Source organism: Uloborus diversus, chromosome 5 (assembly GCF_026930045.1).
Source record: "Uloborus diversus isolate 005 chromosome 5, Udiv.v.3.1, whole genome shotgun sequence".
Lineage (NCBI taxonomy): Eukaryota > Metazoa > Arthropoda > Arachnida > Araneae > Uloboridae > Uloborus > Uloborus diversus.
This window is the reverse complement of record NC_072735.1, coordinates 55,091,554-55,115,387: the sequence shown is the minus strand read 5'-3', so window position 1 is coordinate 55,115,387 and position 23,834 is coordinate 55,091,554. Positions and strand designations below refer to the sequence as shown.

Below are 23,834 nucleotides of genomic sequence, written 5' to 3'. Positions count from 1 at the left end.
GAAAGATTTAAAAAGCTGCTAAAAGGTAACTTTCACACATTTAGTTTTTGATGTTTTTCTTGACCATTTTTCCTGTGCCAACCCTTTAGTCAGAAAACAATGCAAGTCTTATAATAAAAAGAATAAAAAGAACGCTTCTATTTCAAAATAATATATTCAGTTATTAAGGAACTGTATTGTCCTTCTCCTGAAGGATAGTCTATCATAACTATTACATCTTATGGAATATTGGTTGGAGGTTTGTTCTTGTACAGAAAATGAAAGATAATGTTTATTTTCATACATTTCAATGTCAAGCACAAAAACATGAAAAAGTATAGCTGTTCATTTATTTCACAGAGGAGGGGTTGGAGTGAAGGAGGAAAGGAGGCTTGTTCTTATATAGAAAATGTAAGATAATGTTTCTTTTCATACATTTCTGCACAAAAACATGAAAAAGTAGAGCTCTCCATTTATTTCACAGAGATCTTCAATCAGGTGTTATTTTGGAATCACATTTAAACTAACATCTTGTTACTAAAACTTTTTTAAAACACTAATATTACGTTTCACATTTCAGCGGGTTTTAATCATCCAGGCAGCATAGATCTGAATGTTGTTAGATTGTGTTTCCAAGTGTTCATACGGGGCTCAGATAATGCATTTTCTTTTCCTTTACCACCTGTTGTTTCTGATCCTATTTATGACAAAAGTAAGTGATGTGATTAAGTGATCTGATAAATGTTTTGATATTTTTTAAAATTTTGCTCAAGAATAATTTGTTTTTCAGAAGCAATGTCTGACCTGACAATCATTAGATTAAGTCATTATTCGGCACCAGTCACTGGTGGTACAGAAGTCATCCTTTTATGTGATAGAGTTGCTAAAGGTATATTGATTTCAACTTTGTAACATATGTTCTGTGACCCTCTGTTTTTAGTTTAAAAATGAAATAAATGCTTGTTTTCTTTTTATTGTTAACTGCTTCTGAAGCTTTTATTTAAAACTAGCCGCCTGCGGCGACCAGCTGGTTCGCCTTCTTACGCCATTCGCTTTTTATGCAAGCAGCCACCTACGGCGGCTGCTTGGCTAACTTTACCTTTTTACTTAGCAGTTGCCGCCTTCGGCGGCTATTTAAAAAAATTTGGCAGCAGTATTAATCAATCCATCTCTATCTTTTTTGTGCCATTCACATTTTTATGCTAAGATTGCAGACCCCAAAGAGTTCCTATTTTTTAGAGCTCTCTCCTTATTTTCCTACTTTTTCCTTTTTTTCCCCTACTTTTTCTTTCTTTAGTATAGCACTTCTAATTGTTCATTGATCCTTATTTTTACAATGCCGCATCAATAATTTTCTGCATTTTGATAAGGAAAAAAAAAAAACAGCGGATCCTGAACTTTTTATTGACTGACCACAGTAATTTCTGGAAGGAACGCCGCGACGTCTGCATATTTAAAAGTTAAATTTTCATAAGTGACTTTTTTTACTGTTGCTGCGTTTATGATCGACTTTTCTTTTTATCGCCCCGACTTCAGTCCTACTATTTTAACAAAACAATAAAGAAATGGATACCGGCACATTCTGATGCAATTATATATTACTTACCCGTCAATTAGAAGCTTTAATTAAAGTAAACGTCCGACTGTTCAAAAAGTGCGGGAAAAGACGAATTTCCTATTCAGCAATTTTTTGTATAGATGATTACAAGGGAAATGGAGCTCTATTTAAACAGAAAGGCAATGTAAAACCTTAAAAGGGAACCATGGGCGCCCATACGCAAAATTGTAAGGGGGGGGGCTCGGTAATTTTAACCATAGTTTAGCAGGATATTTTCCCCATGGAAGCAGATTTCAGGACAGATTAGAGTCATTAAAATTTGACATTTTTAATTATTTATTCATTAATGACTGGAGAAGAAATATTTTTATATTTTTGAAAAGAAAAAAGTACTAGAAGCAAGAAAGTTCTAATTTCCAAGGGGGACTCGAGCCCCCCTATATGGGCACCCTTGAAGGGAACGTAAGGAAGCAAAAAATGAAAAACCTGTACACTGTACATATTTTCTTGATGTTAGTAAAAAGAAAAAGCGACATATAACAGGAATTCGCAAAAACGGAACACTTCAAAAATAATAGCAGAAACTAACTTTTTTCATACATAAATATAATTATTTTTCATTCTAAATAGGAAATATGATTATAAAATTTATAAACTTTCAGTTTCTTTCCTTGCAAAGTTTGTATTTGCAAAAAAAAAAAAACTCGGTAAAATCTAGACAGGCAAAACGTTCTTGATTTTTGGAGAAAAATCGGGAATCAATTTAAATGCGAGATTCCGTTTTCATTTCTTCACATTTTTAAATGTTGGGGGGGGGGGGGGCAAAAGAAAATATGTACTGTATTTCTTTTTCTTTTTAATGGGTATTTTCTAATCTGATGTATCATCAATATCGAGTAGTTGCTCCCCCCCCCAACTCTCAATTTGGTGAACAATTTCCGGATGAATATTTTTGTTACTTTTTTTTCTGTGACAAAAATTTTGGAAGAAGAAGGTAAAAAATCATCAAATCAGTAAAACAATATTTGTTTTTATTGCTTGATTAAAATTAAAACTGGCCCGTCATTTTGATTTTTACCCCGGGGATGGCTAGTGAAGGATGTATACTGAATGCAAATTTTGTCTGAAGACAACAAAAACCGCACAAACTTGTATAGTTAAGCATTAATTTTCTGAAGCCAGGGAGGGAAGAAATTGGCCCCACTGACCCCCCTAAATGGCGATCCTGAAACAAAAATTTTGTTGAATGCTTAAAATATGTAACATAATAGCAACCCTTTAGTTTACTTATTTCGTTATTTATTTAGTTTAATTACTTTATTATAAATTTTATGTCCCATATTTAAGAACAAATTTATTTAGTTCTGCATTTTCAATCTTTTCCCCTTTTGTTTTTTAAATTCAAACATCTGCACCTGTTTATGCGAGAATGCTTGTCAGCTGCTGATTATTTTTTACTAAAACTAAATTAATATTTACTTCTCTTTTTGTATGGCAGTTTATGATAACAGGAGCTGAAAGTGTTAGTATTTATAAATGATAAATGGATGCTCTTGAAGGAATGTTTTCGTTTTTGACAAAACAAATCTTTAACAAAAGTGGTTTTATTGCACCAAAATATGAGTTTTATTATTATTGTTGTTATTATTATTTTATTTTATTTATTTTTATTTATATTTATTTATTTATTTTATTTTTATTTATTTATTTATTTTTTTTTTTTTGCTATCGCTATACTGCATTTTATTTGTTCACACTTTTCTTTCACACTTTTTACTAATGTATTGTTGAAAGGTGTTCTTTGTTTGGATTTTATTTTCATACTAGCTGCGTGCCCGGCGCGGCGTTGCATGGGCTACTTGAAAAATGAAAGAGATGTCCAATTGATGTTTTTGTATTACTCTGACATCAGTTTCTAAAGCGCTAAGCAGTAAATAAATACGCGTAATGCAAGGTTTGAAAAACACCAGTAGAGCATATTTTTGGCAAAAATCTCTTTGACGTTAATCATAGTTATCAATGATACAAGTTATGAGTATTTTCAATTAGCACAAAAGATGAAAATCTATGCATTATCAACTATAATCTGTGCTCACTTTAAAATGAATTACATCTGATAGACTATATCTGAACTATTTATGTACAAATACAATCAGCTTTTTACATAGAATGACACATACTTTTTGGTTGATTACGTGAAACTAAAGCACCAACACTAAATAAATACCAATAAGCACTAATTTAATACCAAGTCATCAGATTCCAATTTGGTTTTAGTTAAAATCTTTAAAAACAATCTTTTTTGTTCAACTCTGTTTCACTTAAAGAAATCCAAACAATCTTAATTTAACATGTTCTTTTGACGATACAAACTGCATTTCAAAAATAGAAACAGGAAGGAAAAAGAGAGTTATTACAATTCGAAAACTCACTCATGTGATGGGAAAAGGTGCAACAAAATAAACATAATTAGTTACACTTCCTAAATGTACCAAAATATGAGGCCGGTGAATGATAAACTTACATTACAATCCATAAACATAGCTAAAGAAACAACTTTCCTGTACTGAAAATAGTTAAGAATGTTGAATGTAAAAATTCAAAAAAAGACAGACGATAAAATAAAGGCTATGTCCGAATAGTGCAACCAATTTTAAACTAATTTAAAATGAAATTCTAGATGGAAACGTTGTTTTAAGATTTGGACAGCAGCAAAAAAATTTCTTTTAAAAGAATTATTCGCAACTCCAACAAACTATAGGGCACGCTGCAGTCACTGCCTAATGGCGGATGGAAAAAACTAAAACAAACGCACGCCGTAACGTATAAATTGCTTCTAAACTTAGGAAATGACAGAAATTTTTGTTCGCATGTATGATATTTTGTTCTTTATTCATTTAAAAAGATTTTTCAAAGTCATTTGGTTATTCTGACCCATGTAGAAAGAGATTAGAAATCAAAAAGTATTACGAAAGTAAATAAGTAATGCAGAACACACAGTAAGTTGTTCTGAAGCAGCCATTTTCACGATGTTGAATTCGGTATTCATAAATTTTTGGTTCGCTTCGAACAGCATTTTCATTTTGTACTGTTTTTTCTATGCACTAGTACATATTATGTCCAGTTTCGTGACATTTCCAGCATTTATTGACATTTTTGTGACATTTCCGGCATTTGTTGACATTTTTCTCGCATAGTGCACATACGTGACAGACTGTCAAGAGTAACATTTAAAACTAGATAATTTATTTCTATAACTATATGATTGGATATCAAAAGAAATCATTATGCATTTAATTCATTCGTCATGGAAATGATTTAACTGATATGCAAAATCTTGTCAAGATACATTATTCTTTCACACAATTTTAAAACCATAACCCTATAAACAGATTTTTGGCGAAACTCTTCCACCGATAATGACAGCTTTTGCAGAGCAATAAAGTAAAGTTAGCGCGATATTTTAGCGACAAAAGTTCCAAGCTTTTATTTTTTATTGTTCATATTCTTAACATTCTTTCTGGATTTTTCAATCTGTTCTGCGGTAAATATTTTCAAGAAAATTTATTTGCATACTGTCCATTTCAGTTGGATGCTATAGTAACAAGGTTATTTAAATCGTTTATGTGGAATTAGGTTAAGAAAAAGAAGTAATTTTTCAGCATGGCCCTAATGTCCAGTCAATGTTGTTAAGTCCGCTTTTTTTCATCGAATTGAAAAACTGATATTTATTCAAATTCACTCAGAACAAGATAAATAAAATGTACTCACAGTTTATATCAGATATTTTTGATGTTACGCTATTGCGAATGACGATTCGAAATGATGAATTACGCAAAAAAAGAAGACACACACACAAAACAAACTGTTTGTTTTGCCCAAAACGAACACGTGAAATGCAATGTTTTAGTTTTTTCGGCAGTTTTGTAAATCACCGCAAGGTAGCGCATTCGAACTCTGGAGTTGCGAATTAGAAATTTACTTGCTCACCCATATGCAAAATGGCAACAGAAAAGAAATAAAAATTCCTGAATATCGTTATGTTAATTAACGTTTTAATTAATATCTCAGCTAATTAAAGTCGCACAATTACGAGGTTGGTCCTATTGTTTTCTTTGGAAAATTTCGAATTGATCGGTATCTCGTTTGACTCTCGATTCGCAGCGATTCTCGAGAAGATCGATCTTCAGACAGACAGACGGACGCGAACAGATTTTAATATATAGTAGATTTTTGTATTTAGTATCTTTGTTTCCACCAGTTTATTTTTAATACTGAATATTGTCAGCTTGTTTCTTTCGTTTTGTTTTTACGACTCTGTCTTTCATTAAATCCCTTTAATACTTCAAAAGTACTGTTAATTTATTTTTGGGACAGTTTTGAATTAAAAATACTGTTAGTTTATTTTACATTAGAAATAAAGTTTACGCTAAATTTGTTTCCTCTTGACGTGTGTTCAGTCCTATCTCTTCCTATTTTTCCCTACTTTTTTAAGTGATTTTTTCCCTACATTTCCTACTTTTTTAATTTTTGATTCCTTATTTCCTGTTTTTTCCCCCAAAAAAACCACTTCGGGGTCTGAGATTGCCGCCTTTGGCGGCTACCTACCTTTACGATCCACTTCTATTTATTTTAACCTCCCCGCCCATTTCATTATGAGCAAAGTACTTTTAAAAAACTGCTATTTTTATTTAAGTTGACCAAAAAAAATTATCTCCAAAATTCCCCGTAGTGTGCAAAAAGCAGCGTTTGACAAAGAAAAGAAAATCTCGCTGTTTTTATTGAATTAAATGCGAACAACTATGAAATGTTTCATTTTATAGATACAGCAAAACGTCTAGCTTGGAGGTGGGGGAGGGGGGATGGAAAAAGAAATAAATGCAATCAATAAATTAAAAAAAAGGAAAGAAAAAAAGCAAGCGCTGCCGGAAAAACACGTGGTCATCACGTCAAAAAATGCAGAAGAAGCTATATAGTAAAAAAAAAAAAAGATTAACATTGTTTGCGATTAAGATTCCGTCCTAAATATCGAATCGAAATCCAAGTAGTGACGTCAGAGGCATAAAGGAATGAAGAACCTTTTTTCGACCGATGCGTGGAAAGACATGATGTGTTCAGCTTAAAAAAATTGTAAAAAAAAAACTATTGCTTATTCTTAAGAACTTTTTTCTTCTGAAGAGGGCGAAATGTTTTTACTATTACCAACTTAAATTTTAGAAATGAGGCTTTGATACTTCTCGCAGGATGATATTAGAAAAAAGTAAAACCCTGGAAAAACTGGAAATTGAAGGTTTTTTCAAAAATTCGTAAAAAATACAAAAATTGCTCTGATTTCAAATTTTTTTCATTCATCATATTTAAAATTAAACTTTCTACACTACAGTACAAAAAATATTTGTGTGGTGCGATTGGTTCGGGGTCTGTGAGGTAAAAAGTACTAAAAAGTGCAAAAAAAACACATAAAACATTAAATAACTTTTTTTCTGATTAAAATATCAAAAATCGAAGCCCGAGGTGCACATCTTCGGCAAAAACAGCACCTGTATACTAAATTTCATCTTTCTAGGCCTTGCCGTTTTCCCGGGGAGCGCGCCACACACACACACAAACATCTTATTTTATTATATGTATAGATTTAAAAGTGTAATGTATTGTATTTGTATAAGAAGCATATGTTTGAAATGCTATTATGAAATAAAAAGGAACATTATGCTGGAATATGGCGGTATGTTATGAATTGGTTTGAATAAATACAGCAACTCTGTTAAAAAGAGTTTTTAACTTTGATGGATAGAACAAATTTCACTTTATTTTGTTTCAAAAATACTCTTCATTTTCAATGTATGAGCAGATGTAGTTATCATAATCTATCTTAGTTGTTTTGGGCCTAGCACTTGTTTTACATTTCCTTTTGTTGTACTTGTGTTTAATTCTATCAAGGCTCTGAGTTTTACTTTCTTCATTTCTTTGACTTGTGTTGTGTTCAGTTCAAAAATATTATGGTCCAAGCACAATATTTTTATTTTTGAAGTTATTTCCATTTCAAGAAGTTTTTGTGAGAGCTGAGTTTTTGTTGCTCATCGAAATGTACTGTAGAATGTAATATTTTACTGGCTGCTTGCTAAGAAAAGAACCCTCGTGGTCCAAAGACTCAATAAAATTTCAACCTTTCATTCATTAAAGCTTTTACTAACATGACATTTAAATATAATTTTAAGCAGAAGGGCACAGGACCTAAGCAGTTGTGAATGAAAACCCTTCTTGTGTCCCTGATTCCCCTAGAAAGCTGGCTGTAGCTACCTTTACACTGTTAACATTACATGACTGACTGCGGTTGCACCACTGTAAAATTGGAATTGCTGATTCTCCCCAATGTACACTCTGTGACTCCGGTCAGGCTACGACCGCTGATCATTTAGACATGTGCACTGGGCACTGTGCTGAGTGATTTTAGTTCAGCTATTGAAAAGTATTGGAGAGCATGTGCACTGTTGGCATAAGAGCTGTTTTTAGTGTGGCATTTGCAAAAGTAAATAAATATATAACAGGTGCTTAAACTTGGTCAACAGTGTAGTCCTGGTAAAAAATAAATATTTCTTCTTATTTTAGTACCATTTAGGCGAGAGGGAGACATAATATGTATCAATTTATCAGGAATAATGTAGTCTATACAATGAGAACTAAATTACCTTCCAAAAAATTGAGACAGTTTATCTGTACTTGTTAACTCATGTGTACATCTGTTATTTCTGCTTGTTTTTGTTTGTTATTTTGCTTGTTTTGATTTCTCAAGAGCTCAGCAATGCCTTTGACTGACCTTTATCCAGTTGAATTCAAAATGCTAATATTTAAATAAATATATATGTTTTTTTTAATGAAGTTCCTTCAAACTATGTCCAACATTTTTAAGAAACTGAGTTCAAAAGTTTAAAAAATGAACCATTCAAAGTTTGGCAAGTTATTACCATTTTTGTCAATAGCTTAAATAAAAATGTTGATGCTCAAGTGATTTTTTTTTTTTTTAATCCACCAGGTCCATCATTTTATATTTTTTCAAAAGAAAAAGGTCTATGCTGAGTGCATAATGTATTGAAAAACAAAAACAAAAAAGCATTCAAAAATTTTTATTGAATTAAATGCGAACATCTATGAAATGTTTCGTTTTATAGATACAGCAAAACGTCCAGCTTGGGGGGGGGGGGGGGGGGGGAGGGGGGATGGAAAAAGAAATAAATGCAATCAATAAATAAAAAAAAAAGGAAAGAAAAAAAGCAAGCGCTGCCGGAAAAACACGTGGTCATCACGTCATAAAATGCAGAAGAAGCTATATAGTAAAAAAAAAAGATTAACATTGTTTGCGATTAAGATTCCGTCCTAAATATCGAATCGAAATCCAAGTAGTGACATCAGAGGCATAAAGGAATGAAGAACCTTTTTTTGACCGATGCGTGGAAAGACATGATGTGTTCAGCTTAAAAAAATTGTAAAAAAAAAAAACTATTGCTTATTCTTAAGAACTTTTTTCTTCTGAAGAGGGCGAAATGTTTTTACTATTACCAACTTAAATTTTAGAAATGAGGCTTTGATACTTCTCGCAGGATGATATTAGAAAAAAGTAAAACCCTGGAAAAACTGGAAATTGAAGGTTTTTTCAAAAATTCGTAAAAAATACAAAAATTGCTCTGATTTCAAATTTTTTTCATTCATCATATTTAAAATTAAACTTTCTACACTACAGTACAAAAAATATTTGTGTGGTGCGATTGGTTCGGGGTCTGTGAGGTAAAAAGTACTAAAAAGTGCAAAAAAAACACATAAAACATTAAATAACTTTTTTTCTGATTAAAATATCAAAAATCGAAGCCCGAGGTGCACATCTTTGGCAAAAACAGCACCTGTATACTAAATTTCATCTTTCTAGGCCTTGCCGTTTTCCCGGGGAGCGCGCCACACACACACAAACATCTTATTTTATTATATGTATAGATTTAAAAGTGTAATGTATTGTATTTGTATAAGAAGCATATGTTTGAAATGCTATTATGAAATAAAAAGGAACATTATGCTGGAATATGGCGGTATGTTATGAATTGGTTTGAATAAATACAGCAACTCTGTTAAAAAAAAATTTTGAAAAAAAAAATAGAACCGACTTCAAAATTGCTCTAAAAAGTGAAAAATAATTTTATTCTTTAAACACCATCGATAATACTTTTAAACATAATTTTTGAAGTTGGCGCAAAAACGATCGATAAAATCATTCACAGCCATAACTCAACTACAAGTATAAATTTTACCAGGTCCAGTTTCTTCACTACCACATGCATTACGCATTGATGACAGCATATCTGAGTAACGATATAACTGTTTCGTTCCTAACTTTAGATGATTTTTTGATAAAAATATGAACGAAGCATGGTTACAATGGATTTTACTTTTTGTTTTTGCGCCAACTTCAAAAATTATGTTTAAAAGTATTATTGATGGTGTTTAAAGAATAAAATTATTTTTCACTTTTTAGAGCAATTTTGAAGTCGGTTCTATTTTTTTTTTTCAAAATTTTTTTATTTCATTCTTTTTAGTGTAAATGTAGATATTTCAGTAAAAGTAAGAAGTTACCTAGTAAGAAGTTCGGCTCTATATCACTGTATTGCTTTAGAAAAGCCTTTATTCAAAATTATCATTACAATTACTATTAATGTTACTGTTATATGGCACCAAACTTTTATAACAATGAGTTTCATATTGTCGCGTAGATGAAGATAGCGAAGACAATGTGAAAGCCAAATGAAGCGAATACTCGTTATTCTCAACTCGAGATCTTTATTCAGAACCACGAATGAACGTTACATCTCCTTATATACAACTTGAGAAAGTGCTGGAACTTTCCAGACTTGGAAAGATACAGAAATTAATAGAACATTCGAGAAAATACGGGAAACAGTAGAAACAAAATTTTAGTAAAATTCACTTTATCCTAGTCGGGATTTGAACCCGGGTCGCTCATGTGGGAGGCGAGAATTCTACCACTGAGCCACTGTTATCCACGAATGAAAAGTGCGAACTTCGCTACAATATCATGTTAATTGCATAAAATTTACTGTTTTTTGCCCATAACTTTTTTTCTAAAGAACAAATATGGTCAAATAAAGTAATGGGACCTAAGTTGAGCCATCCCCTATCCATTAAAAAAAGAATCATCAAAATCGGTTCACTAGGTGAGACGCTATGAGTGGACAAAAAAAAAAAAAAAAACATACATACGGTATGAACTGATAACCGCCTCCTTTTTGAAGTCGGTTAAAAAGAGATTTTAACTTTGATGGATAGAACAAATTTCACTTTATTTTGTTTCAAAAATACTCTTCATTTTCAATGTATGAGCAGGTGTAGTTATCATAATCTATCTTAGTTGTTTTGGGCCTAGCACTTGTTTTACATTTCCTTTTGTTGTACTTGTGTTTAATTCTATCAAGGCTCTGAGTTTTACTTTCTTCATTTCTTTGACTTGTGTTGTGTTCAGTTCAAAAATATTATGGTCCAAGCACAATATTTTTATTTTTGAAGTTATTTCCATTTCAAGAAGTTTTTGTGAGAGCTGAGTTTTTGTTGCTCATCGAAATGTACTGTAGAATGTAATATTTTACTGGCTGCTTGCTAAGAAAAGAACCCTCGTGGTCCAAAGACTCAATAAAATTTCAACCTTTCATTCATTAAAGCTTTTACTAACATGACATTTAAATATAATTTTAAGCAGAAGGGCACAGGACCTAAGCAGTTATGAATGAGAACCCTTCTTGTGTCCCTGATTCCCCTAGAAAGCTGGCTGTAGCTACCTTTAGACTGTTAACATTACATGACTGACTGCGGTTGCACCACTGTAAAATTGGAATTGCTGATTCTCCCCAATGTACACTCTGTGACTCCGGTCAGGCTACGACCGCTGATCATTTAGACATGTGCACTGTGCACTGTGCTGAGTGATTTTAGTTCAGCTATTGAAAAGTATTGGAGAGCATGTGCACTGTTGGCATAAGAGCTGTTTTTAGTGTGGCATTTGCAAAAGTAAATAAATATATAACAGGTGCTTAAACTTGGTCAACAGTGTAGTCCTGGTAAAAAATAAATATTTCTTCTTATTTTAGTACCATTTAGGCGAGAGGGAGACATAATATGTATCAATTTATCAGGAATAATGTAGTCTATACAATGAGAACTAAATTACCTTCCAAAAAATTGAGACAGTTTATCTGTACTTGTTAACTCGTGTACATCTGTTATTTCTGCTTGTTTTTGTTTGTTATTTTGCTTGTTTTGATTTCTCAAGAGCTCAGCAATGCCTTTGACTGACCTTTATCCAGTTGAATTCAAAATGCTAATATTTAAATAAATATATATGTTTTTTTCAATGAAGTTCCTTCAAACTATGTCCAACATTTTTAAGAAACTGAGTTCAAAAGTTTAAAAAATGAACCATTCAAAGTTTGTCAAGTTATTACCATTTTTGTCAATAGCTTAAATAAAAATGTTGATGCTCAAGTGATTTTTTTTTTTAATCCACCAGGTCCATCATTTTATATTTTTTCAAAAGAAAAAGGTCTATGCTGAGTGCATAATGTATTGAAAAACAAAAACAAAAAAGCATTCAAAAATGTAAAAACATTAGTTCCTCAAAGCCAGAGTGAGGGGCAATGACTCCGTTCTGACCCATCCAAATGACGGGCCTGGGTAATTTGATAATTAATCTTTCAATTGTGCATTTCAATAGATGCATGAATGGTGAGATTATTTTATCTACCCGTTTGTTGGCGCTCTCAGCTTCAATGAGTTGAAATCTGCCTCCAGCTCGGTTATTCACTATTCCAGAACTGAGGAATTCTAATTAGAACAAAACTGCATCTCAGGATGTGATAACCGTGCTGTTATAGTATATTGCCTTAGACAGGGTCGGATTTGGAAGTGTGGAGGCCCCGGAGCAGCGAAAGAGTGGAGGTCCCTAATCAGGGTTTGAAAAGATCATCATATTTTCGAAAATATCCGATACTTTGATATATATGTATAGGGGAAGGTTGCCGTCAATGAATCACATAACAGTTTTTGATTGTTTTAGAAAGGAAATCCGATTCAAATTTCACGTTAATTATAGGAACAATTTCTCAGTATATTTCTCTTTTAATAGTAATATTCACTTTCATAATAAATATACACAATAAAGAATGAAAATTGAAAATAAATATTTTAGCATGTGGTCCATTCATGGCTACCGGTTGCTATGGATGGACCATCGAGTTTCCATCGATGAACCACATTCTCATATTACAAAATCAATGCGTAACTTACAAATATTTATAACAGGTGATCAATAAACACTACAAATAACAATAAGTTATAGGAAATAGATTTATTTTCTAAATTGTTTTATTTTCGGATACGAGGAACATTTTTAAAAAAACAGCACTCACACAACACACAGCTGTTGTCATCACACCTCGTTCACCACTTGATATTTTCCCAACCCGTGCAACACTGTTCTTAGCTACTATCCCTTGAACCTCTTTTGAACTGTTGAGAATTTTGTTAAATCGATTTTGAAAATTTTCGTTCAACGCAAGGTTGTACTATCTCTCTAAAATGTGACCATTTTATTACTGAAATAAGAAACTTAATTCTCAAACTACCAGAGAATATAGTACTAATAGACTGTCTGTCTTAATTAAATCTATGGGATATGTTATTTTTCTCAGCTTCTTGAATGGCCAATTCTCCCAAATTTTCAAGACTATTTTAAAAAAAAGTCCTCTCTTGTTTCAAAGTATGATTCACTAATCATATTTATATTTCGGAGCGCTTATCTCCTAAATATCTAATAAGTGACTAAAATAACAACAAACCGGATTTATTCTCCATTCAACTTTTTAAAATTGCTTGTAAGACTCGATATTGTCGGCAGATTTCGTTAAAGTCCATGCCACCATTTCTGTAAGCTACTGTAGTACGTTACATGCCCTCACTTGTCCACTGGCCATGTTTTACTATTTTTTGCATTTTTCTGGAACAGCGAAATTATTTGAAACTGTGTTATTATGTTTTAATTTTTAATCAATTTATAAAAAAAATTGATATGAAATTATAAGAAAATATAAGAGTTTTCATGAATTACTGGGATTATTTTTTTTAATTATTATATTTATTTCAAAACAATTGAGCAATTGTCAAAGAGGTAATTGAGCTGAAGTTACAACAATATTTGAGATTTTCCATGAAAGAACCACTTTGTCAGGTGTTCCATTCCTGAAAACACCTAGTAATCCATTGATAGCAACTGCGTCATTTTGAATATTCTTATAGGTGTTACTGCTGGGACGAATCATAATGAAACATGAAGTATGGGGAATGGGGTTGTTTCCTTCAGTCAAAAGTACTACTTTTAGTCACAGAAATTGATAGAATAAGCAAAAAAATAACATGGACCCAGAAAATACTTTCATTTTCCCTACAGTTATTTTTTAATTAATTTTTTAAAATGTCTAAAATTCAAACAAGGCATAGTCTTTATGATGTCCTTTGGTGCATTTTTCACTGCATTACCACGTTATGATAATCAAGCAGCGAATTAAAAATTGCCTCTACATTTGCTATCAACCATATTGTTGCCAATAAATGTGAGTAAAGATGGGAATTAAATATTGTGCTCTTCTGAATGGCAACAATGAATGGCATTTCATCATTTGTGATGTCATCGGCAGAAGCGTTAAACAATGAAAGCGCACCGAATAAGGTATTCTTTTTTAAATATTAAACTTTGTCAAATTATTTTAAAAATGGTCAGATCCCATGTTTTTAAGCATGCTCTTTCAGAAAAAAATACTTTTAAAATTTTGGTAGCGACCCCATTGTACTAGAAAAGGCATTCTTTTTTTAAGTCAATTTTCCCCTTTAATTGATCAGTGATATTCAAAGCATGTTATAACGAAATCAAAGTCTCAATAATTAGTAAGATAATGATAAAAATCTTTTCTGCCCAATTAACAATAGGATGAAATAATTTTAGCTACTTGACGTCTCTGCAGTAGACTGTTTTCAGACAAAGGAAGGTGTTAAAACTGATTACGTGTCTGCACAAACTCTGAACAATCTTCCGGGTCTAGTCATTGACGGCAACCTTCCCCTATATCCGATATTTTCGATCAGTACTTTAATAGTAAATACATCCTGAAGTTACTGCTATTCAGTTTTTTATATTAATATTATTATAATTTATAGGGGGGGGGGACATAAAATTTGCTAGCCGGTGAAATTAAGAATTTTTTTTAAAAAATTTTATTGTGGGGGCCCCTTTGTTGTGGAAGCCCTGGAGCAGTAGCCCCGCTTGCCCTCCTCTAAATCTGGCCCTGGTCTTAGCCCTAGCTTAGGGATGGTAACTTACTGCTAGATGCATTTTGTTTCTTTTGACCACACTTCAAAAACATGCAGTAAGTAAAAGTTTCTGTTTTCTGTCAATGGATATGATGATTGAAGACATAACAGATTTTTACATGATATTATATATTTTTCTTCATAATAATGCTTGACATATTTTTCTTTTATTATGCTGCAATTCTGTAATAGTTCATATTATTTCCTTATTATTATTATTTTTTACTTGTCATACTCTTTTTATTATTAATATTTATTTATATTATTTGTTCCTTTCTTTCATATTTGTACACAATCATTTTTTAAATATTTTTGAAGAATTTTCGTTTTTTGTATAAGAAGTATAAAGTGTGTTTTTGTTCCTTTTTTTAAAAAATTCTAATAGTGGCATTTCAGTATAAAATTTAAAAATGTACCAAATGCCAGAGTTTTATTTTTGGTCCATTGTTGCAATTGTTAGTTCTTACCCAACTTTCAAAGGAAAAATTCTCACAAGTCCTTTGACTGCATTAATTTTAAATCTTTACGTGCAAAATGTAAAAGAGTCGCCTGTCAAAGATCATTTGTTCATTTTTTCCCCCGTTTGCAATTTGCACTTATTGTCTTTTTTTTTTTTTTTTTTTTTGGTCCAGATGATATTCAAGTTTGGTTTTATGAGGAACAAAGCTCTCAAATTTTGTGGGAAAGCCAAGCAGAGTTTCAACCTAGTGATGTTCATAAGCAAGTGGCGATAACGTTTCGGACTCCTCGTTATCATAATGAAAATGTACAACAACCTGTTCCTGTCTTTGTAGAACTTAGAAAACCTAGTGAAAATAAACGTGGTGAGCCACGACCTTTTCAGTATTTGCCAATGGAAAGAGGTATTCATTGATTTATTATAATCTCAAAAATTAACTCTTTCTTTTCAAGTCACCATGTTTTAATTAATGTGTCTTTGACAAAAACATCATCGAAAACTTTTTCTGTCACTTATATGTCCAGTTTCCATTGTTTTTTTATTTAAATTTTATTTTTATTATTGTTACAATTTATGTTTCTTATTTTTCTCTTTCTTCTCTTTCCTTCCTTTTTTTTTTTTCAGAAGCAAGAATTGTGAACTTTTAAAGTTACTAATTTGTAACTTGTTTGTGATACTTTTTGGTACTGTATATAAATAACAGTTTCATTTCCAATTCTAATAAGTAAAATATGCAGAGGAAATATGTTTTATGGTGGAGGAAATATGTTTTATGGTTTCTTCGTGTGCTGATAAAAAGAAAAATTTGACTATTTTCATTGATTAAGTAATGTTTTCTCAATTTTCTTCATTATTGGAATCCGACTACTATTAGATATTCCACATTCCAAACGCAATCATAAAAACTGAATAAATAAACGTTGTGCTTGAAAACTAAATTTAGAAATAACAACATATAATTGCACAAAATTGCAGATTACTGCAGACACGGGTTTCGTGGTTACTAGGAACCCCTTTTTCAGTGCAAAATAAGTGAGCTTTGGATGAAAAGACATCCGACAAAAGATGCTTTTTGTCTTTTGCTTTTGCAAATTGACTACTGAAACTTCATGAGACTGATGTGAAAATGAAAGTTTGATACAACATACTAAATCCCTACTCTACTTAATCTATTCCAAGTTCAAATAAGAAAGATATGTATGGCTACTAAATTCCAGTTCATCAAACACTAAAAAGTAAAAAGATTTATGAAAAATACAATTTTCTGTATTTATCTTTAAAAACTTAAAGATAAATAAGCTATCCTAGACAAATAACTGTATCCTAATGAAAATGTTCTAAGAAGTGGTGTAGATTTACTAAAGATTGAGTATTTGCATCAATGTATATTTTATAGCCATATTGAAAGACATTTTTATAAAAGTATAAATCTATTTAATACTGCTCAAAAAGCTGCAGGAAATAATTTGTGCTCTTGTAATAAATGAAACAGTAAGATAAATGATATTGAAGCACGAGAGTGCAAATACATTTTTTTCACCAGTATCAAGCTTACGACAAACTCTTCATGCCTTGAACTACCAACCAGCATCCAGCATCAGTTACAAAATACAAATTTCTTTGTAACTGCTGTTTAGCATTGCAAGCTCAAAATTTTTCCAGTTTTCAAAAATTGAATGCAGCAATATTTTGATTAAGAAATGAATTACCTTCAGACAATAAAAAATTTAGTGCCATTTGATATCACGTTAGGAAAGAAAAATGTTTTTTTTTTCTATATGTGTGAATTGTTTCTATGTGTGTGGTATTGCTCTCAAAATACAATAATCATACAGAAAGTGAAGCTTTATACAACATAATTGTTCAGCAAGTTCCCATTGTTGAAAATTAGGCTAAGATTGTATTATTGGTTAAACTTGTTAAGAGAAAATCTTATAGAAATTACATTTGAAATCAGTATATGAAATTAAAAATCTAGTAAATCCTGTTTGCTTAAATTTGTAAATGCAGCTTTTCACTCAAAACTTTTAAATGTCATTGATTCATATTTAGTAAGTAGAAATATTCATGTTTTAAAATTTTGAAATTTAATTCATGTATTTATCTTTCATATAGATCCCGAAGGTCTAGCTCGAAAGAAGCTAAAAGTTGAAGAGAGAATTGATCTAGAAAGATATTTTCAAGGAAATATGCTGCCTGGAGGTCTTCAACAAGGTATACTATGCCCCCACCCCCACCCCAATATGTCTTATAAATAATTGACTACTTATTCATTTTTCCTGAACATTCATGTATTTTTCAGAACATCCATTACCTCCTATTGGTGTGCCAAGGACATCCAGACAAGCTACTCGACAAGCAAGGGTAAAAGCTGAACCCACTGGTCAAAATGGTAATAATTGTAAACATACTCTTAAAATAATACCATTAGAGAACAAGTTCATCAAGTTTTAAAGCATTGATTAATGAGACGTTTGATTTTAAAAACTAAGTGTCTTTTTTTTAAAAAAAAGCTGTGCATTTATTAATTACTAGTGGTACCCGCACAGCTTTGCCCGTAATAGAAAAATTAAAAGATGTTTTGGTTCGCCTGTATATTTACAAATGTATGGTGAATTTTCTCGCCAATTGGCTTGTACCCATGTTACAGTTCCACGTTATGATAATTTCATATCTCGCCAATTGGCTTGTGCCCATGTTATTGTTCCATGTTATGATAATTTCGTAATTTACTCTTCCATCTTATGATAATTTTGTTTTTAAAATTGGAATAAAAAAAGAACCACATCGAATTTTCAAAAAATCGCTTTGAGGTGCACACCCCCATGCTGCAAACTAACTTTGTGCCAAATTTCATGAAAATCCGCCGAACGTTCTAGGTGCTATGCGCGTCACAGAGATCCTGACAGACAGAGAGACTTTCAGCTTTATTATTAGTAAAAGATACATTTGAAGGATATGAGGTTTATATGCAACATTAAAATCCCCCCCCCCCCCTGGCCTAAGTTCCGAGTGATCCTATGAACTACATTTTCAGGTTCCATCTGAAATCTAGTATTTGCCACTTTAACAAAATAAATAAATAAATAAATAATAATAATAGCTATGCTGTCATAAAATGTGTAATTCATCATTGAGCACAAACTTTTTTAGAGCTTTGTGTGTGTCTCTCAAGTTCAAGGATCCTTCAGATTTCCAGGAAAAAAAAAAGTTGAACAAAAGAGATATTCAAAGGCAAGTCTACACCATTTTCAATAAATGTGAAAGAAAATTGCTACATCAGTAATTTATGTATTTTTCTAAAAAAGAGAAGAGGAAAAATTTATTTTCTCAATAGCAAATAAACTTACAACAATTTAAAGTAATAACTATTCATCTGAAAATAATAGTCCTATATAAATGATGAAGCATGAGGGGAGGGGGGAGAAATCAAAGTTTGCATCCATTTTAACACCTTGCGGCAATTGTATTTTAAATCACTTGTCACATTAGCATTCTTGCAAGAATGAGCACCTTCTTATATTGGGTTTACTACATATTGTAATGATGCCTCTCTCAAGCTCATTTGTGGTGATAGTATTTTATAGAATACAAACAGGACAAGGGGTCATTGCTTTAAGCTATTTAAATCTCAGGCTAACATGGATGTTAGGAAAAACTATTATTTTAGCAGGTAGTGGAACCTTGGAACAGTTTACCGGAAGAGGGGTAATGAGCAAGGGAGTAGATAGTTTTAAGAGGGCCATTGATCTTCACTGGGGATTGTAAATTGACTAGGACCAGTCTAGCTGGGCCCAGAGCCTGTTGCTGGTCATCACTTTTGTATTTGTATAAATACTCTACTTCTGTTTTAAATATATGCATTGGTAAACATTTGTAAGCATGCAAATAACATTTTCCATATTCTGTTGCTTGATTGGGTACATCCTTCCACTGAGAAAATTTTGTATTTTTTTCTTTTTTTGGCAAAAAAAAAATAAATAAATGTATAATAACCTTTTGTGACAGTAAGTTTTTTTGCTTACAGTAGTTACACTAATTCTTTCAACTGTTGTGAATTCTTAAACTGCAATTCCATTGTAGTAGATTTGTATGGTCCTTGCACATTTTTTGTTGTTACAAAACTTTTGTTCTAATGAAATTTTAATGCTTTAGTAAAATTTCCATGAAACTGCATTTAAGTGATGTGCAACATGAGAATATGTTTATGGTAAATTAAGGAAACAGCATGTCAATCCACCTGGCAGGGGGGGGGGCAGAATCCTCATTTAAAATTTTCTCAAGATACATCAATTTCAGTAAAATCAATTAATTTCCGTCAAAGAGCAAACTGAAAATGCTTTCTTGATGATCAAATAACCAAAGCTTTAATTCTATGATGTTTGTGTACTGTTATGGTTTATTCCTTCTCTCCAACATGGATGTACCTGCAGTACTCAGAATTATGTTTTTAATTTCTCTTTTCAGTGAGTTGTTAAAGAAAAACACTACAGCCAGTTCTCGTTCTTGAGGCTTTTAACTTCAAAAATAAAACAAATCTTGTAACTCTGAAACACACAGAGACTGACAAAAATTTTAAAATCTTAGATAATAGGAAGAAATTTTAGGCACTGGATATATTATTTCTTAGGGTATGAAAGCACATTCGGTGTAAAATGGATTTTGAAATATTCAAACTTGTTCTGAAAGAACTAGTTGCCAAGCAGTGGTGGATACAAGGGGATGGTCATGGAGGTCATGACCCCCCCCCCCCCCTCAACAACAGTATCCTTCCACATTGTGTTGAAACATTTTATGCATGAAATGTAAATGATTACAATATCTTTTCAATTCGTAATTATTTTTGAAGGTAAATATTTGAACTACTACTTTGTTTCATTGCTAATAAAATTAATTTGCAATGTATATCCCTAATTAGGTGCTTATTCCTGGCCGATTCGGGGCTTTTTATTGACCTCCAAGCAGTTTCATAAATTTTTCGTACCATAATCGTAGGTTCGTTCAGGGGGGGGGGGGCTTTTTTAGCATGACCTCACCTTAAATGGTTTTCTGTATCCGCCCATGTTGCCAAGGTATTGTTTCAGTTGCCGATCGGTCATTCTGGATTTGTCGGACCCTGGAAATATATGTATGATATTTTCATTTAAAGTGTGTTTCCTGTTGTATACTGTTTTCATCTAGGTTCTCCCGAAAGCAGCGGTAATAATTTTCAAAAAAAACCTAATATGTATTCTCTTCCCCAAAGCTAAAATTCTGTATATTTTTGCTTGCAGTTCTTTGTTCTGGAGCTGAGGCTCTCTTTGCTCAGATGGGTGCATCCTTCTCACCACCAGAATATTCAGCTTCTACAATGCTAAATTCTATGCCGATTCCTATTGGTGTCCCCTCACCATCATCTCATCTCAACCCAGCCCATTCTCCCGGTCTAGCCACGTCACCAGGCGCAGTCAGCCAAGCTTCGCTAACACCTCCTATGACTGCAATGCCTTCTCCCGCCATGCATGAACATTATACACTTGGAAAAGAGGAAGCAGCAATAGAAGAAGATGCGATTGCGGAAAAGATGGACAGTATGGGATTAACTGACTTGAATTTATCAGCTAGCATTTTTGACAGTGGTCCTAGTTTTGCAGATATCAATTACCAGGACGAAGCTGTTGTAACTAATCAACAACAGTAATGGAAATCGACTAAAACAAGAGTAGTTTTTTTAATAATGTTTGAAATGAATATATTGGTATTAACCTTTTACACATTTTGAATAGAGTTTTTATCTGTTATTATTAAAATAGTCTTTATTGTTTTCATTCTCAAGTTTATGAATGTGAGAATATGAAAAAAATGAAGAAATACAATACTTAATTTTTAAATTATTTATTGCTACATTTTGGAATAATTATCTTTGTATGTGAGCTATGTAAATTATCATCTTTTTTATGTCACTTTCAATGGGTAAATATTATGCGTCATTTAGTTTTGTACTTAAATTACATACATTTTATTGCGTTCACACCTTTATTCTTTTCATTAAAGTCACGATATTACATACAATTAATTGGGTTCATAAACATTGTTTCATCTTAATTCTGAAAAGTATTTTATCAAATAATGATATCATGCTTGATTTATGCTTTTTTTTTTTTTTGCGATTCATGTTGGCATTCTTTATGTACAATATTCATGAAACTGTGTGAAGTTTTATCTCTATTTTCTTTTTGTATTTGTTTCAATAACATATTGAATGCCATGATTTTGAGTAATTTGTGTTTTGGCTTGGGGAGAGAAAGAAAAAAGATAAATGTTGGTGATGTTATGGTTTAAGAGATCTGAAATCAAAAAAGCACAAAATCAAATTTGTGTGTCAATGTTTGTTCATAACTTTTTTATAAATTCATTTTTTTTTTAATAACAGATCCACATACTTGTTCAATGTTCCAATTTCGTAGAGTGACCTTTAGGTGCCAACCTACTTTTCGAGAAAATAGCCCTTTCAAGAAATTTTGCTTGTAAATACAGAAATCCCTTGTTTTATTGCACTTTCCGGGAGATGACAAAAAAAAAGTGTGATGTAGCAGAGGTGATTGAAAATAATAATTTAAATAACATTCAAGTAACTAATATGTACATATACAATAAAATAAGGTACAGTTAAACTCTGTTAATACGAAATGCCAAAAATTCACGATTTTGTTCGCATTAAGTGTTATTCGTAACAACCGTGAATAAGGAAAATGGGGGGAAAATAAAAAATGCATATGTAAGTTCAAAACAGAATTGCTTTGTAACTCATTTACAATGTCTATCTTTTCACAAATTGATTTATAGTGTTTTCCTTTTTAAGCTCGCCGTCTTTAGCCTTTAATGGGCTACCAAATAAAGCAGCATTCAGTTTATCAGAAACGTCAGACTGCCAGGCAGGATAGATACTACGGAATTTTTTCTTGCACAAACCAGAAAACGCTAAGCTTATTTAGAGCATGAAATAACGTGCTTTATCGATACTCTAGGAGGGACTAAATAGAAGTGTCGGAAATAGTGGGACAGTAATTTTTATTGTGTAAAATTGCTTTAGCGACAACTGAAGTACCAATGCGAAGAAATGTGATAATGATGGACCCAGGTGGTAATTCCCAAATGAACGGTTGACTATGAACTAAGACTGTTTTATCCCCTAGCTTATTGACCTGTCCAAAAATATATAAGTTTAATGAGCTTTATATCTATAACTCTTTCTGAATAGCAGAGACCTTGGCAGTCACCCACTTTGAGCTATTGTGGGTGTGGCGACTTCCCACAATAGCTAATGCAGCCAAGAATATTCAACTCCCTAGAGAGCTAATAAGTATGAACTTGGAGTGTGTGTTCTAAGAAAAGGCAGGCGATATAAAGGACAGTTGGGGGATAATGCCTGCGTTGACAACAGTTTCATTTAAAATTTTTGGTGCCAACTGGGACATTTTTCCCGGAAGAGGTCAGAAGTTTTGTTCGTCTTAACCGAAAATTTCATTTTGATCTACGTAATATACATGACATCTTTAATGTAAGTAAATAGCAAACTAAACTAAATTAACAAAGTTCTCGTTTTAGCCGTGATTTTGTATTATCCGTGGTCGTATTAACAGAGATCAACTGTATTTCTTATAGTAAGACAAAATTATCTTACCAATTGCTTTCTCTTTTAGATAAACAAGAAGTTCTGTCTAGAACTATACGAGCCTACTTTCCCGTATACTCATACTACTTTCTAGTACCTGATCAATATTCTCAAAAATAGCTAAAGTCGCAAATTGTTTCAAACATATTTTTTTAATATTTTAAGCTAATTTCTAGGAATAAAATATTCCTCACTCGTCTAAAAAAAATAAATGCGTAAAAGATAAAATAAAAAATTAAATTAAATTTAAAAAAAAACGAACAAATAAAATAGCAGCAACCTTTTAAACAAAGCAGCTAATACACTTTTTTCCATAAAAAAATCTTTAACAGCTTTCAAAACAAAAAATAATAATTAAAATTAATAAGCTCATTAAAATAAATACATAATATCAAAAAAAAATCATTTCTTTTTCCCCTGTTGCCAAAAGTAATTTTTTAAATGAATTAATGCACTTACCAAAATAAATAAAAACAATAAAATGTCAACTTAAAGAAATACTTTTCATTGTCAAAAAAATAATAATAATAATAATAATAATAATCGTCTGTGCATATCTTTATGTAGAAACATAAATGACTTCGAGTTTGTTCGCCGAAAACTAAATACCTAAATTAAAACTTTAGCGTGAAAATAAAAAAAAAAGTCATATCAACAATAATTATTTCGCAGTTAAAACCATAGCTGCGGAGTCGGAGTCGAGTATCCGAGAATCGGACTCGGTCATTTGTCCTCCGTGTATAAATTTTTGCCAAAGCTACGAAGTC

At 31.9% G+C, this 23,834-nt stretch overlaps 1 protein-coding gene across 1 annotated transcript in view; it reads left to right on the top strand.

The window, feature by feature from the left end:
• LOC129223440 (embryonic polarity protein dorsal-like) overlaps positions 1-23,268 on the top strand; it is a 63,915-nt gene extending 40,647 nt beyond the window's left edge. The window contains exons 5-10 of the mRNA XM_054858053.1: positions 560-691; positions 770-868; positions 15,586-15,816; positions 17,529-17,627; positions 17,716-17,805; positions 20,687-23,268. Coding sequence (XP_054714028.1) covers positions 560-691; positions 770-868; positions 15,586-15,816; positions 17,529-17,627; positions 17,716-17,805; positions 20,687-21,093 — 1,058 coding nt within the window. The 3' untranslated portion in view covers positions 21,094-23,268. The remainder of the gene's footprint in view (positions 1-559; positions 692-769; positions 869-15,585; positions 15,817-17,528; positions 17,628-17,715; positions 17,806-20,686) is intronic.
• Positions 23,269-23,834: the final 566 nt, after the last annotated feature.